At 37.9% G+C, this 15,497-nt stretch overlaps 2 protein-coding genes across 2 annotated transcripts; one reads left to right on the forward strand and one right to left on the reverse strand.

Annotated features, from left to right (window-relative positions):
* The first annotated feature begins 923 nt into the window (after window positions 1–923).
* On the forward strand, window positions 924–11,464 carry LOC131331565 (uncharacterized). Its single transcript, XM_058365595.1, has 17 exons — window positions 924–1,076; window positions 1,150–1,213; window positions 1,927–2,035; window positions 2,606–2,668; window positions 3,034–3,137; window positions 4,771–4,837; window positions 5,006–5,077; window positions 6,556–6,717; window positions 7,093–7,166; window positions 7,256–7,353; window positions 7,856–7,963; window positions 8,642–8,739; window positions 9,035–9,172; window positions 9,530–9,577; window positions 10,174–10,288; window positions 10,811–10,911; window positions 11,139–11,464. The coding sequence occupies exons 1-17, from the start codon at window positions 1,004–1,006 to the stop codon at window positions 11,223–11,225; spliced, it is 1,581 nt and encodes a 526-aa protein (XP_058221578.1). The 5' UTR covers window positions 924–1,003; the 3' UTR covers window positions 11,226–11,464.
* A 502-nt stretch (window positions 11,465–11,966) lies between these two features.
* LOC131331564 (putative pentatricopeptide repeat-containing protein At3g15200) lies at window positions 11,967–14,636 on the reverse strand. Its single transcript, XM_058365594.1, has 2 exons — window positions 14,042–14,636; window positions 11,967–14,007 (listed from the first exon to the last, which is right to left on the reverse strand). Exon 2 carries the CDS (start codon window positions 13,914–13,916, stop codon window positions 12,246–12,248), a length of 1,671 nt encoding a protein of 556 aa, XP_058221577.1. The 5' UTR covers window positions 13,917–14,007; window positions 14,042–14,636; the 3' UTR covers window positions 11,967–12,245.
* Window positions 14,637–15,497: the final 861 nt, after the last annotated feature.

The following is a 15,497-nucleotide window of genomic DNA, read 5'->3' on the forward strand; positions in this document are numbered from 1 at the left end:
AAAGTAAATTTTATTTTTTACTTTTACCTAAGTATTTTGATAAATATCCATTTTTTAGCAAAAAAAAAGAGAGTCACTTTTTGGCCTAAAAATTGCTTATTTATCAAAATACTTAGGTAAAAGTTAAAAAAAAAAAAACTTTTTCGATTCCTCTCGTCGAGACGAATCAATAATCCACAAAAGTTTAAAGCAAAATTAACAAATACGAAAAAAATTCAAATAAAAACAGAATTCACAAATTTAATTTAAGATCATGAGAATGCAGCCTTAATTAGCTTCTCCAGTCACACTTCATTTCATTAACCTATCATTTTTTTGTTATGGGCGAAAGTCGGAGAATGTTCGATTAACACATTAAAAGAGAAGTTGAATTTCAGACATTTTTTCTCCTATCACGTAAGTACTGCACCCCTAATGCCATTGAGCCAAAGCCTGCTTGGCTTCATTAACCTACCATTTTTGTGGTAAATCTCTTGAGAATTGCTGACCATTACCATATAGATATTATCCTCTTATTATTATGCATGCATACGATGTGGTCAAAATTTAATTAAAAGATTTATTATTAAAGGCAAGCAAATAAATTGTTGAACCGATTATGTTATCCAAATCAATCCACTATAAGTAATCTGGATCAATTATTTAGTAGTATGATATTGTAGAGATTGGAAAATCGAATCATATTATTTGCTTCGTGAATATATTGACGATCACTATCAAATCGACCTGAATTATAATCACATCTACTGTATTATTATTAGAAAACAAACTATAAAAATAGGCTCACCCATGGATAATAAATACTCCTAATTTTTTTTTCGAAATTACTTTTAACTTAAAAGATTTTATTTAATTACAAAAATTTCGGGTGCTTTAAATGGTTTATACAAAATCTCCCACCTAAATAAATTTTTCATAGGTACCGACAAACCCTACCTTTGGGGTTTTCGGTTTATGTCTTAACACCGTCTCTCTCCTTTCTCGATCGACTTTCGGTGTTGCCATGGAAGAAGAATACTCAGTGACCGATCCCATTCAATTACTTGAAGCAGCTTCAGAATTCGCCCATGACCCCGGTAATCAACTCTCCCCAATCAAGATTTCTATCCGACCCTTACATAACTCTGCCCTTCTATCTCTTCTTATCAGGATTTCTATCCGACGCTTCCACGCAGGAGTTCCTTTTCCGATTCCCTCTCCCAGTCATCATCAAGTAATTTTCACAAATTACGCCTACTTCATTTGAAGCCAAAAACCTGTTATTGATTTTTCTCTTCGACAAGTCCTAATACCATGTTCTTGATTTCTTGAAGCTGCTTTGGTAAATAAATTATTTTGCTTTTTCACTTAGCTGGAATGTTGTTTGTGCTTTAGCTGAAGAAATCGCTTATATATCTGCTGTTGAAAATCTTTGGGGAGTGATTTTCACACTTAGCTGCTGTAAAAATATGCTTAATTTTCTTGGTCTTTGTTTTATCTTTTGGGGAAATGCTACAATACACACAGCGCGTACATTCGGGCGTGTACGCAGTGCACCCCTTGGATTGCATTACAATTCCTACCATTCATGTATACACATAGAATTCGTATATAAATTCATAACATTTGCATTAAAACTTCGTAACATCAAGACAAAACTCATAAGATACAAATGTTATGAATTCGAACTTGATGGTGTGTATTTATGTACAAAATTTACAAAATTCATGGTTTTTTTTATTTTATTTTTATTTTTTATACAAAGGCTATGAAAATTATGTGTATTGTGGCATTTCCCTTCTTTTTGTCAATTTAAGAAATTGGCCTTTAAAGTGCATCGAAAATTAGTAATAGAAACGGTCTTTCTGGAATTTGACATAACAAAAGAATATGAAAATCATTGTTCAGTATTTAATTCTCTGAATGATGGTATAATGTTGTTTGCAGTGCTTTACAAACAAAAGCAGATGTGCTTGGTCTTGAAAATGCTTTGGTTGCTTGCTTGGAGAGGATTTTTGGGACAAAATATGGGGCCTCCCTCATTCCACAGTACATGGTATGTGTAGTTTCTTGAATTAGTTGATTTCATTTGTGCCACCTGTGATGTTAATCTCTCCTTCGGGTGCTTCCGAATTGTGAAAATCAATTGTCAATGAGTATATTTGTAAAGGACATCTTTTGCTACCTGAACATTGGGAATTTGGGACAAGAAAGCCGAGTTAAAGGTGGAGTACAGACTGCAAAGTTCTGACATCGATTTTGTTTTTTCCTGATTGCGAGGCATCTCATTTCAGCTTTGAGGAAGCGAGCACTATTCCAATTTTGATAAGATTTTGTCAATTCCGTCAACTCCATTTAACCCTACATCACGAAATATAATCTTATGAACTAAGGATTTTCTTAAGACTCTTGTCCAATTCCATGTGCACAATTTTTAATCCTACATCAAGACTTACAATCTTCTGAATTGATAAACCGACTTTCACTGAAGCTACTTGTATCATGCTGGCATGTGCTGCGTTTTCTTGATTGACTTTTTTACTTCCATTTTTTGTTGCCTTTATTTAGTTTGTTAAACAGTATGGTTGCTCTTGTGCTTCTTACTTATTTCTGCCATTTTTTCCAGCCTTTTGTCGTAGTTGGCTTGGGGGCAGATTCTCAAAAAGTCAGATACGTCGCATGCAAAACAGTATGTACATATCTAAAGTTCTCAGCTTTACCTTATTACTTTTTTCTGTATTTGCTGGCTAAGTTTTGCCTTGAGACTTGGCCATAATTGCTGGAGTGGGAAAGTTTTATGGTTGGAGAGTTGCCAATCATCATTTCATAATAGACTATTCCACATGTTCCTTCTGAGGGTTGATGCTAAGTTCCGTTATTGTTATTTGTCTGCATTATCTTGTAGTATCAATACTCCTAACAAAATATGTATGTGAGAATAAGTGCATGTATGTTCTTGTATGCAAAGTGCAAACAATGACCATGTTTTAGCTTATTATTCCCTAACTAAATGATTTCTTTAACTGGCTTTCCCGATATGACAACTCTGAGCAGGTTTCTTGCCTTTGGGAGTATTTTGATGAAACCAATATTTCTGCAGCACGGCTAGTTGTCGAGTATGATGTGTATCCTCTTCTACTTAAGTGCCTGATTGATGGGTAAGCTGCCCAAATGTTCTTGTGTGTTTTCACAATTTAGCTTTTCTAGTCCAGATTTACAATAGGAATGTATCTCTTCACTTGTGTAGAGAGGTTTTGTCACTGTCAGTTACTTGTTGGTCATTGGAATACTTCAAGGGTATATAAAACGTAATGTGTTGAGAGAACAGTTGAATTTTAGTGACTGCCAGGAAGATCGAGTTATAATCTAGCTAGCCATCATCGACTAGAGCAGTCATTTAGTATTGAGACACCCTTCTTCTGTTGATAATATGTTCTCTATGTTTTTTTTTGCACAATGTGCTACTGTGTCATGGAAACTTGAGGTTGTTTCACGCGGTACTTGTGCTAGTTGGCATAAATGTTTGTACTGTTTATGTAGCTTGTGTGGTTGTGTAATTCTTCTATCTCTATTATAAAACAGAAGGATGTGGGGACAAGTTGTTGGAACGACTTAGATTCATTTGATCCAAAGGCTGTAGTGCATCTTCCCACTTTCCGGTTAAGTGCCCATGATTTTCACCTAAATCACACAACTGCCATCCCCTTTTAACCAGGATGCGTAGTGCCGTAGGCACGGGCTAGCACTAGTCCCACTATATTGCCTTGTAATTTAGAACTTCTTCGTTTCTCAAATACTTTCTTTTGGTGCCTTCATCATGTTGCGTTCACCTGTTGAGGTAAACATCTGAGATTCCATTTTGGAGCTGATACCATTTTCGAAAATGTTAGTTTTCTACTAGTTCGTCTTATATTTTCATCATATTTCCTTTTACTGGATGTTTGTGGGTCATGCTATGAGTATTCTCTTACCTCGTAACCAGGAGGTTGACCTGAAAGTTTGGATGGGTTTTTTAAGAAGTTGCTAGGTTTTTAATTGGCTAGTCACACTATCAAGAGGAAAGAATGGTGCTCTACTTATCAACTTTGCCAAAAGTTTATCTGATCTCTCTCTCTCTCTCTCTCTCAATGAAAGCAATACTTCATGTGATTGCAACCATTCTACTAGATGCAATTGGGGCATTTTTTCAAACCTTAAAGTGACGTTGGCTGATTTTGGTCTGCAAGCAAGAACAATATTCAAAATGTTCTAATGTTTAATTTTCAAGTGTAACTAGCTTAACTAGTGCCCTCGTCAGCTCTAATCGACCCAATCATGTTGTTTCAGCTTTTTACCTTCTGAAGTGTTGGATAAGTTGTTCTTTTGTTTGCACGACCTCAAGAAGGTCATAAACTTGAACTATATTTGCAGCATTGACTCCATGAAGGCTAGGACAGCAAAAGTAATTGTACTTTCTAAAAATTATTGCCTGGACCTTGTTCCACCAAATTGCTAAGAAAACAACCTAGAGCTTCTGTGGCTAGACAAGATTTTTGTTTCAGTTCCTTAGAATGTTGTTCATGTATTTTATCTATGAAGAAAGTTTTCCTACAATAAATGCTCTTGAAATATGGGGTAGAACACAGTAAAAGGTATTGTTTCTGTATTGTATAATTGCTTTGTGTTTGTTGGACAAATGTTGTTCATAATATCATCTTTCTATTGCTATTTTGGTTCGAAATTCATTTCAGTGTCAATTTTTGAACTATAACTCATAAGGGTGTCAGATCAATTACTTTTTCTCGTTTCCAGTGATGAACAAGTTGCCACTGCCTCGACGGATGTAATTAGGAAATTTGTTGGTTCTCCAGAAGGACTGGTAAGGACTTGGGTGCTACTCTTCTTCTTTGTGGTGAAAGCTCATTGATTGATTTATTTAGTTGTGTATTGAGAACCTAAGAGGCCCTACGCTGCGGTGAGCAGCATAATCACTTCCTATGAACTTTGATATTTATTTTATGTTGTCGCTTGCTAATTTTTTGTGTAGGGTATGGTCTTTCCAGCTAATGTCAATGAAGCTACACATCTGAGAAATGTAGCAGCACGATGCTCATCACTGGTATGGGACTTTATACTTCATATTTCATGTTTTAGGTTTATGCAATTTAGGCAGCCATTGGCACAACTTACAAGGATTCAATTCGCTCACAGCATCTACCCACCGACACCGATAGGAAAGATTGACGTGAAAATGTTTTGCATGTCAATATTTTTGTCAAGCATACACTTGCGGTGTTCGGGTAGATAGTACGACAATGAAATCAAGTCGGGGTCAGTTGGTCCCACATTTTTTTGGGAGGGCAATTGTGGCTCTTAAATCGTGATCCTATATTAGTTTTGAATCTTTTGATTGCTCAGTTGGTTTTGCTGCATTCCATATCATACTCCCTCTGTCTCTTTTTAAGTGTCCACTATTCTATTTTGTTTTGTCGGGTGTTCGGGTAGATAGAACAACAATGAAATCAAGTCGGGGTCAGTTGGTCCCACATTTTTTTGGGAGGGCAATTGTGGCTCTTAAATCGTGATCCTAAATTAGTTTTGAATCTTTTGATTGCTCAGTTGGTTTTGCTGCATTCCATATCATACTCCCTCCGTCTCTTTTTAAGTGTCCACTATTCTATTTTGTTTTGTCCCTAAAAAGTGTCCATTTTGAAAATTCAATGGGTAAAACTTAGTAAATTTCCTATTTAGCCCTTTCTTTTATCTTGACCTTTCCAAATCCAAAGAATCAAATTAAATGCAACAATTAAATAGAAAGGGTATTTCAGAAAAGTTAATAATTTTTAACTGCATAAACAACTCGCAGCATGGGTCTGGCTTATTGATATGTTCCAGAAAACTCCGGGTCAAAACTTACCTGACAATGAATTTTGCTACCTTAGGACCATTATAGTTACGGCCGCCGTTCACCGGGGCTTCAGTCGTTGGCTCCCCTGTCATCAGGTCACCAACTTCCTTGACCTTCTGGCACTGGGCAGGCATCAGCCCCCGTACGTGGTCTTACGACTTTGCGCTTGTTGTTGTAGAGAAAAATGCTGACTAATCCGGCTCCCTTGTCATAGGGGTTGCATAATTGCACAAAGAAATTCAGCATAAATTCCAATTGGAGGTGGAGCACGTGCCTTCTTTTAATAATAGGATCTTCAGGATGCAAAAACTTGTCTCTCTTTAAAAAGTTTGACTTTGAAAGGTGGACGCTTAAAAAAGGACGGAGGGAGTATCATTGATTGTGTTTTAGCCATGTATAAGCATAGTTACTTAGACACAATATGTGTTAGTTATATCGTTATGTTGCTATCTTAGCCTTGTTACTGGTTAGATATGTCGGCCTTCATCAGTGCCCTTGAGGTTAGTTAGAGAAGGTCATCTTTACTGAATCAGATTTTCCCCCAGGCTTGGCTTCTTAATTCTAAAAACTGACAAGGACAACAAGAACAACCTTTTTTTCCAAGTTAAGGTCATGCCCACTCTATACGATATTGAGATTATCTACCCATGTTTTCTTTACATGGTCACTTGTTCTTCGACATGTTTCAGGGACGTGTCCGAGTTTTGGCTTTGATTGTGAAGCTATTCTCGATTTCCAGCTCTGTGGCATCTGTAGTTTACAATTCGAATCTGCTTAGTCTATTAGAAGCAGAACTGAGAAACGTGAACGATACACTCGTAACTTTGAGTGTGTTGGAGCTCTTTTATGAGGTTTGTCAATTTTAACCTACATTTTGAATTGATTCCAATGTGTACATGCCATTGCTTGCAGCATGGTTTACGGGCGATTCTTGTATCATGTCATTTTTTTATGAAGTCAGTTATTACCTGTTCTGAACTTTTAGCTCTCCCTGATGCACCATCTTAATTTAAGCTAGGATGGAGGTGTCAAGTGTGTCAACATTCCATGGTATAATGATCTTATTCTTTACATGACCAAGCAATGCATAGGCCTTAAAAACTTCTAGGAAGACAAGACTGTGTTTCTCATTCCTTGCATCTGTGTCACATATTGGTTGCTGTATTATATCTGAATTCTTTTTGTTGTTATTTCTTATGTTGTTACCTGGTTTATGAGGCATGAAGTTGGCAGAAATTCAGCATAGCACAGAGTTCTTATCGAGGACTACCCTTTTTCAAATACTTGCTTCATTGATAAGGTACTTGTATGGAAAAATAGTCACATTTCTGTTTTCTTTTTCTTTTTTTTCTCCTTTCATGCCGTGAAAGAAGTTGCATCTTCCTGCAGCAATGGGTCGATTGGATCAATTTTGAGAGCAAGAGCAATGACGATAATTGGAAGGCTTTTGTCCAAGGAGGATGTTTTTATGTTTATCGATGAGTCTAGTAAGCCTTTTGAGCAACTCCCAAAGTTCTTGATGTTTTGGGAATTTATTTGTTTTCTTATGTTTAAAAAATTATGCTTGAACCATTTACAAGAGGCTTTGATTTTCTTGGGATTTGTGGTGATGTGGATATGTTAGTTCTTTTCTCCTCCACCTTCCTCTGTTTAGTTGAATGCAAAGCAAACAGGTTGCTGTCTGTTGCTAAAACTTCTCTTTGTACCTTCTTATGTATTCAAAGATTTGCAGCATAATTTATAGGGCTCAAACTGTTACTCACTTACTCCTTATACCGCTATATAGTATATTTTTTATACATTAAACAAATAATGTAGAGAATATTAAAGCAAATTGCATAAATACACTGTACTATAGTTGCCCCAACTTTAAGGAAAGGTGCCTTGTAAGTCCTTGCTAGAAAAGTTTGGATTTTTGGAGTCTTTGGGTAGCGAAAGCATCTGGTAGATCGTTGTGTTATATCTACTAATTCGGATTCTGTATGCTAGGTGTTAATACTGTTATTTCAGCTATTGTTGGAAGGCTTGGGCTGTTGGAAAGTGAAGATGCAGATGAATTTGAGTGCACAGTTGAAGCATTGGGTGAAATAGGGATGAGTAAGTAATGCCTCTATCCCGAAAAATCAATGCCTCAGGGTGAATCAACTTTCTTTACCTTCAATTTGCTTGTACCTTCTTCACTCTGAAAATGGCAAAAAAAGAGAGGCAGCTATGCGATAGAGTCTTGATAGAGTATAAACTTTAACAAATGCACGTAGAAGCTGGTGTATAATGATGATATGCAGTTAGGGAAGCTTTCAGATGATGCAACTTCTAGTGTAGGTGTTACTTTTGATTATTTTGTTTTTCCAGTTGCTGCATCATTCTGCCCCCCATAGCCCTTTGATATTACTGAATAAGTGAAAAGTTGCCAAAAGGGAGATGCAGCCTATTGGTAGAGTTTTTCAGTTTTTAGCGTTAAATGAAACTATCCAGGGTCCACAGAAAGCTAACACTTTGTGCAATTTCTTTCCGTTTTATTCACATTTCTCTTGTGATAATTTCCAGAAGGAATGTGTAATTTGAGTACACCAATAATCTCTGAAGTATTGAATTCCATGTGTGTGTTTCTTCTTAATCCATGTCCATGTCGAGGCACAGGTTCTTTGAGGACTCTTAGAACTGTACACCAATAATCTCTGAAGTATTGACTATTCTACACTCCTATAGTGATCAGGCCTTAACAATCCGCCTTTCTTGTTTCCTACTGCTGTTGTTTTGTTATGATGCTTCAAGCAATCCAAGGAGCAACAGTTCTACTCTCAAACACTCCCCCAACTGCTAGACATGTTGTTGATGCGGCCTTTGATCAGCATGGGCGTGGTAAACAGCTGGTGAGCTAATCTTACTTGTTCCATGTGTTGCATGGCCCTTTTGACCTGTTCCCTGATCAGGCTCTTTGGTCTTGTTGAACAGCTTATGCATTTCGGCCAATATGAAAACTTTACACGATAAACCTACGAAGAGATAAAGTGATAAACATTATTAAATCACAGTGAGATCATAGAACAAGGAGGTGTTTGTCCTGCACATTTTGATTTCTATGGGTTGAGAAGTTGTGTTGCCTTCTTTTAATCTACTTTAACAATATTGTTTTGATTTGGGATGGTTGATGGATGGAAATTACAGGCAGCATTGCATGCTCTTGGAAATATTGCTGGAGAACCTCGATCAGAAAGCAACAGGATTCTGAATGTTAATGCCGAAGAAAGCCTTCGATTCTTGATCTATGAAACAGCTTCGAAATCTTCAAAGTTTGCACCATCTGTCAGTTGATTACTCTCTATCTATGTTGCTTTATCCTTTTTATAGTCAGTCATTTGGTGATTTTAGTTTCTTTCTTTATTTGAGGACCTTTTGGTTCGCTTTGAAAACCAAATGAAAGAGAGAAAGTACATAAAAGCATGTAACAAATGTGAAATGCCAAGTCTCTCTACATTTTGGTATTTGAATACCGGTTATTTACGTGTATGCTGTATAGGATTTGATATTTTGCATCCTAGTTCTAATTTTCTTGTGCTAATAGAAATTGTTATTTTGTGTTTATGGGGTTTGTTTCTTGCTTATGCCTCTTCCTTGTTCTAAAATTGATCAAATTGACCAAGTTTTTGCTGCATTTTACAGGGGCTTCTCCTATCAGTTCTTCAACAGGAATCAGAAATTCGTCTCGCTGTGAGAATTCTTTTCCCACCTCTACAAAGTTTATTCCTCCTCAATAAGGAACTTTTTGAAAGCCTATGTTGAACAATTTACTGTAGCTTTCTCTGACTGTTCTCTTATGTTTATTGTCCTTGTTCTTTTATTGTGTTTACTGACAAGTTTCAGTTACTTGTTAGAAGACGAAGTGTTCTAGATAAGCAGTTTCATTGATGCTAATATTCTTTCCTTTCACCTCAAATCACAATTACTGATCCACTCTTTAAGGAGTATGATTCTCTGGATTTACTGTCATCGTTACTGGACTCTTTTGAAGGGCATTTTTGTATTTAACCTTCATTCTGTAACTAAGAGAGTTTAATTGAATGGTTTCTTTGGTGAGTGCCAATTTTTTCCAGGAAAAACAAAACAAAACAAGAAATGATTTGCAATCCTCTTTTGATTTGCTGTCCGCTTTTGTAGTTCAAAATGATCTGTAACTCAATACCACCTAAAGTAACTGGACCACCACAGGATCATTCAACAGAAATCTACCCTGTTTTGTTGTTGACAATAGTCAGTTCCCTTCTGTTTAAGAGCTCTGATGTGGAAAATATGTGTGAATATCCCAGGGTTATCGGTTGATAACAGGATTGGTGGCTCGTCCGTGGTGTTTGATGGAGATATGCTCGAGACAAGAGATAATAAATATAGTGACTGACCCATTTACTGAAACCACTAAGATAGGTTTGTTGTGCTGTCACCTCTTTCTTATGTCAATTTAATAGTATTTGTTTTACATATTGCCTTAGAAGATGAAATAATATTTATTTTGGATTTCCATTCTCTTATGTGTTGTGGTTCTGATGTTTTCTTTGTCCCCTTATTGATAACTAGTAGAAGTGAACAAATACAGCTATGAACCACTGTTGTTGGAACCCTTTAGTGATTAAATGGAACATCTCTTTCCAGAAAAACGGAAATTAGAGTGCACCAGATATAGATTTCACGGTCCATAAAGTGGCTAGCCTTCATAATAAAGCGGCTCGTTTGTACTAGTTTTCTTTAACCATTTGTGCCAGAAAAAGAGAACATGGTGCTGCAGTTTTGGGTCCTTATTATGTAGAGAGCAGAAGATCTTCCTCTAGGCAAACCACTAAACATTGATCTACACTACTGCACTCCAAAATGCTAGTATATGCATTGGTCTTTCTTCTTGGTTTCTGTTCATTTTATTTTTTCTAAATCACATTTGTGGAAAATTTTCAGGTATGGAAGTTAGACATAATTGTTGCCAGGCAATTAGTAAGGCCCTCTTGTCGTCACCTAAACTAACAAGTGACCATGCCCTGGCGGGAATCGCTGCAAAGGTGAGGTTCCCATTAGGTCCTTATGCATGTTTGATTTCGAAACTCCAATACATGCCGGAACAGATGGAATGCATTCATGCAATTCTGCATAAACTTATGATGCGTGGTGCAGCCCTACTGTGTCTAATTGCATGAGTTTATACTGTCGATTACTGCACACATATCTAGATTTTGCGGGCCTTAGATTTTCCTTTTCTCTTTTACCTATTTGCTTCTTTTGTCTGCAGTTGGATGAAGCTGTAAGAAGGGGTCCTTACCTTGCAAGGAAGAATTCTAAAGCTCAACCTGCAGTAATGACAGCTGAGAGATTTTGATTTCCTGTCGATATTCTAGCTCACCAGATGTTATGAGGCTCTCCTTTTTCTGTTGGGCCTTCGCTGTTGTCATCGTGTATAACATTTTTCTTCTGCAAATTAATCTTTACTACTTAATGTGTCAATCTTTGAAGTGATTTCACTTCTAGCTTGATATGAACAGAACCTTACAAATATACTTGAGAGATGATTCGCGAATGCTTACTAGAATTTACCGGGAGGACTACTCGGGGAACAAATTTTGGGCAGCTTCCTTTGCAGTAATTGAACCACGTGTGTGGAATCATGGACGGCCTGTTAAACCAGTAATTGAACCACGCGTGGAATCGTGGACAATCATAAAATTTTACAATTAAATGGAATATGTTCACTTGAGGGTTATTCTTCATAGTTGAAGCAGAAGATTGGTATATCAAATCGATAAATTGTGAATTTGTGAGGTAGCCAATTTGAAAAGCCTCAACCCCTCGAAGGCAAGGGTGCACACCCAATATTGCCCAGAAATTTAACTAGAATCTTACATGGTCTCACACGTGAAAAACTGAATAACCAAATTCTGCGACGTGCCATTTCCGGTCACCGAAATGAGTCACCGGACTAAGTTGGTACGGTATGTCGGAAAAAATGAAATCCAAATCTGCAGCTTATTCTCCAATCAAGTGCTAATGTTCAGGTTCTACCATTTAGAAACCATCTATTCCCAATCTGTATATGCATTCATCCGAATAATTATGCCAATACTTCTAGCTAAAAGTCGACACCATTCCATTGAGTTGATATTCCATTACAATACAGTTCTTGCAAAAAACCCGCATCATTCAATAAATAGGCCATTTTCGAGTGAATTTCTTGCTCTTGGTGGTTTAGGGACTTGAAAGCCATGCCTATCGACTTGGGTTCGAAGTCCAGCACTCTACATCTCACCATCTGATCACCCATAAAGACCCCCAATGCGAAACATGTTATACCTATGGTTCTATATAGTCAATTTACCTTCAAATGGTTAAAGTGAATATAACATTACCTCTCCTTTCCATTCTTCCTTCGCGCCTCGTATTGTAATTGCAACCTCTTGTCCCTTTTCATCACTCTGATGTCCCTTGGTTCACCTAATCTCTCCTTCAGCTTGATGTTCATCGCATCCACCAATATCTTGGTTCTTGGCTCAGGCACCATTCCTTTGGATGTCATCTCATTGAAATAATACATTGCTTCCTCTATCCTTCCCTTATCACAATGCCTATGAATCATAACTGTGTAAGACCGTCGGTCAGGTCCCAATCCATCCCTCTCCATTTCACCCCAAAGAGACTTCACTCTCTCTTGATGATCCCAATCCATAAATAACCTCAAGAGCAAATTGTAGGTGTCGCTGGTTAACTTACTTCCGATTCTCTCCATCCTCAGTAAAATCACAGGAACTTCCTCAGCATTCTTCGCGGATTTCAGCAAAAACCCATAAGTCCTGGCATTAGGCAAATAACTGCCCCCCTTCTGTTCCATCTCATCCAAAAGCTCGTAAACCTTTTCCATCCGCCTAATCTTGCAAAGGTGCTTGATCAGTGTATTGTAAGTAGCAACATTCGGAAGGCAACCTTGCTCATTCATTTCCTGAAAAATCGCAAGCGCTTCAGGAATCCTTTTCTTGAAACATAACCCATTGATGACGCAATTGCAAATTGTGACATCAGGTTCGCAACCCATCTCCCACATGGCCCGAAACAGCTTGAGAGCAGTGGTCGCTTTCCCTGCCTTTGTCAACGAATTTATGAAAGTCCCATACGTGAAACGATCTGGCTTGCATTTTCCAGACGAAACAATATCCTTCCATAATCGCTTTGCTTCACGCAAACTGCCCAACACACACCATCCATTGAGAATAATGTTCATTGTCTTGATCTCGATGGGGAACTCATTTTGCCTAGAATGGAACAAAAACTCGGCTGCCTCAATGTGTTTATACCGGCATAGACACATCAACAGGGTCTGGAAGGCAACCAAATTGGGCTCGAGACCAAGCTCTTTCCTCTTATTGAAGAATTCTATCGCTTCTTCCACTTTATGAGCCGCTGCATATCTATTCAACACAATTGCATACGTCCTCTCATTGACAATATTTCTCTTGCGCATTTCGTCGAACACTTGGGTTAATTCTTGAAACCTATTCATTCTGCCAAGAATGTCAAGGATTTCATTGTAGGCATCGGACCCAGGAAAATACTCACTTCCGTTTCTTCCTCCAGAAACCCAATTGAAGAAAACATAAGCCGGTTTCCAATCAGAACGATGCCGTTGAAGCACGCTGATAACCAAGTCATCATTTAGTGACAAGCTGGATTGTTCAAGTGATATCTGAATCTCGTCTGTTGGTTTATGCACTTGGAATTTGAGGAGGTTCTGATATGTGCAAGCATCGTTGTCTGTACTAGGGGATTCATCTGGCTTTCGGTCCGTTTTGTTGGGTTTCGGATTGTATACGGTGAAAGTGTCGAAATTCAGGTCCTTCCCACGCTGATAATCCCCAACAGAGAAGGACCTGAATTTTGATACTTCCACCATATACGATCCGAAACCCGACAAAACGGACCGAGAGTCTGATGGATATGTAACGGGTTGGATTGTGAAATGAAATTTGAAATTGCGTTGGATTTCCCGGGAAAGAAGACTTAATGGGTGGAATCTAGAATGCATGTTGAACTGCTCTTTCGTTGGGATCGACTAGTAGTAGGGAAGAAACATAGAGGGAAAGATGCGAGCAGGAGAAGAAATGCACGGACACAAACTAAAGTGAACAGTCATGTGACTAAGGTCAGGACAAAGGGAAAAAAAAAAACCCACCGCAGTCAGAAGAAAATTTTCCTCACAAGGACGAATAATTTTATAATGTATAGGAAGAAGAAGAGAAGGAGTACCCGGGAGACAAGGTCATCGGCAAGGGCTAAGTGGGTTTTGCAGAATTTGCAGAGAGAGAGAGAGAGAGAGAGAGAGAGAGAGAGAGAGAGAGAGAGAGAGACCTCAGAGGAAAGTTTGGAGCTTTTCCTTTTGGAAGATTTTGGTTTGGAGGAAGACCCCATTGGGGTGGGCTTTGATCTTCTTCTTCTTCTTCTTGTTACTTTTAGCTGCACACACAAAAACTGAACCCTACGAAAGACGCAGAGAAAATAAAGAAAGACAAAACAATGGGGAAAACAAGAAAGGGCGTTAATATATGGATAAAGCGACTAATTTAGAAGATTTCTGAAATCAGGGAAGGAGACAGCGGAACAGCAGGTTGGGTGAAGACGAAGAGTGTTTAGGGCTTGGTTATCCAAATCCACCCCCTTTCTCTTCAATTCAACAGCCCCAAATCACACACAAAGTAAGAGAGAGAGAAAAAACGAGAGAGGGAGGGGGAAGTATCAAGCTGAAGTCACGTAATGGGTCCGCGTGTGTGGTGAGCGCAACGGTGGTTTGGTTCAGTTTTGAAGAAGATTTTTTTTGGGTAATTAGTGGAGGGGAGAGGGTTGATTTTAAAGATCCAAAGCGAACATATCGCATTTTAAAATACATTCCAAATTACTCAATATTTTGTGAGAATGAGAAAGCAGACACATAATTGAGAGCGGGACTCATGAAGAATTATGTGACTTTTTCTTCTTTTCAAAAAAAAGTCACATGATTCTTCAAGAGTCATGTGACTAAGGTATCAAATAGTCCTCGAATAGTCGGTGGCATAACCACGTGTAAAAATTAATAACAAACAGAACCGAACCGGGTTTGACTTACTTATGAGGCGAGCCAATTGCAAACAAGCTATAATCGAGCCGATCATGCATCGATCTCGAGCAGCTTGAATTTTTTAAACATGATGAGTTGAAAGATAAGAGTAGTACCTTGTTCAAGTTTGGTTTGCAAACGTAGCAATCTTTGAAAAATATTCAAGCTTGATTTTTTTATGTAACAAACCAATCACAGAAGAAACTTTTATCGAGCGAGCACAAGCTCAAACTCGAATTGTTTGCTATGGCCCTAGCCACGTAATGGTTCTCGCCAGCAGAAAACTACAATACGATATTCTGAAGTACCCAAAAAAAAGAAAAAAAGAAATCTACAATACGCAAAATGTTCTTTGTTTCTCATTTCTCACTCACCTTAAAATATGCATCATTGCAACTCATTTGCTAAGTTCATCAGAACGTGATTTGTCGAGAATATGAGGCCACTTGACTTTGGTTGCATTTTTGTTCAACAGTAATCCCAGAGAGAAAGAAGTTCTCTCCCACCATTGAAAGT

Source organism: Rhododendron vialii, chromosome 6a, assembly GCF_030253575.1.
Source record: "Rhododendron vialii isolate Sample 1 chromosome 6a, ASM3025357v1".
NCBI lineage: Eukaryota > Viridiplantae > Streptophyta > Magnoliopsida > Ericales > Ericaceae > Rhododendron > Rhododendron vialii.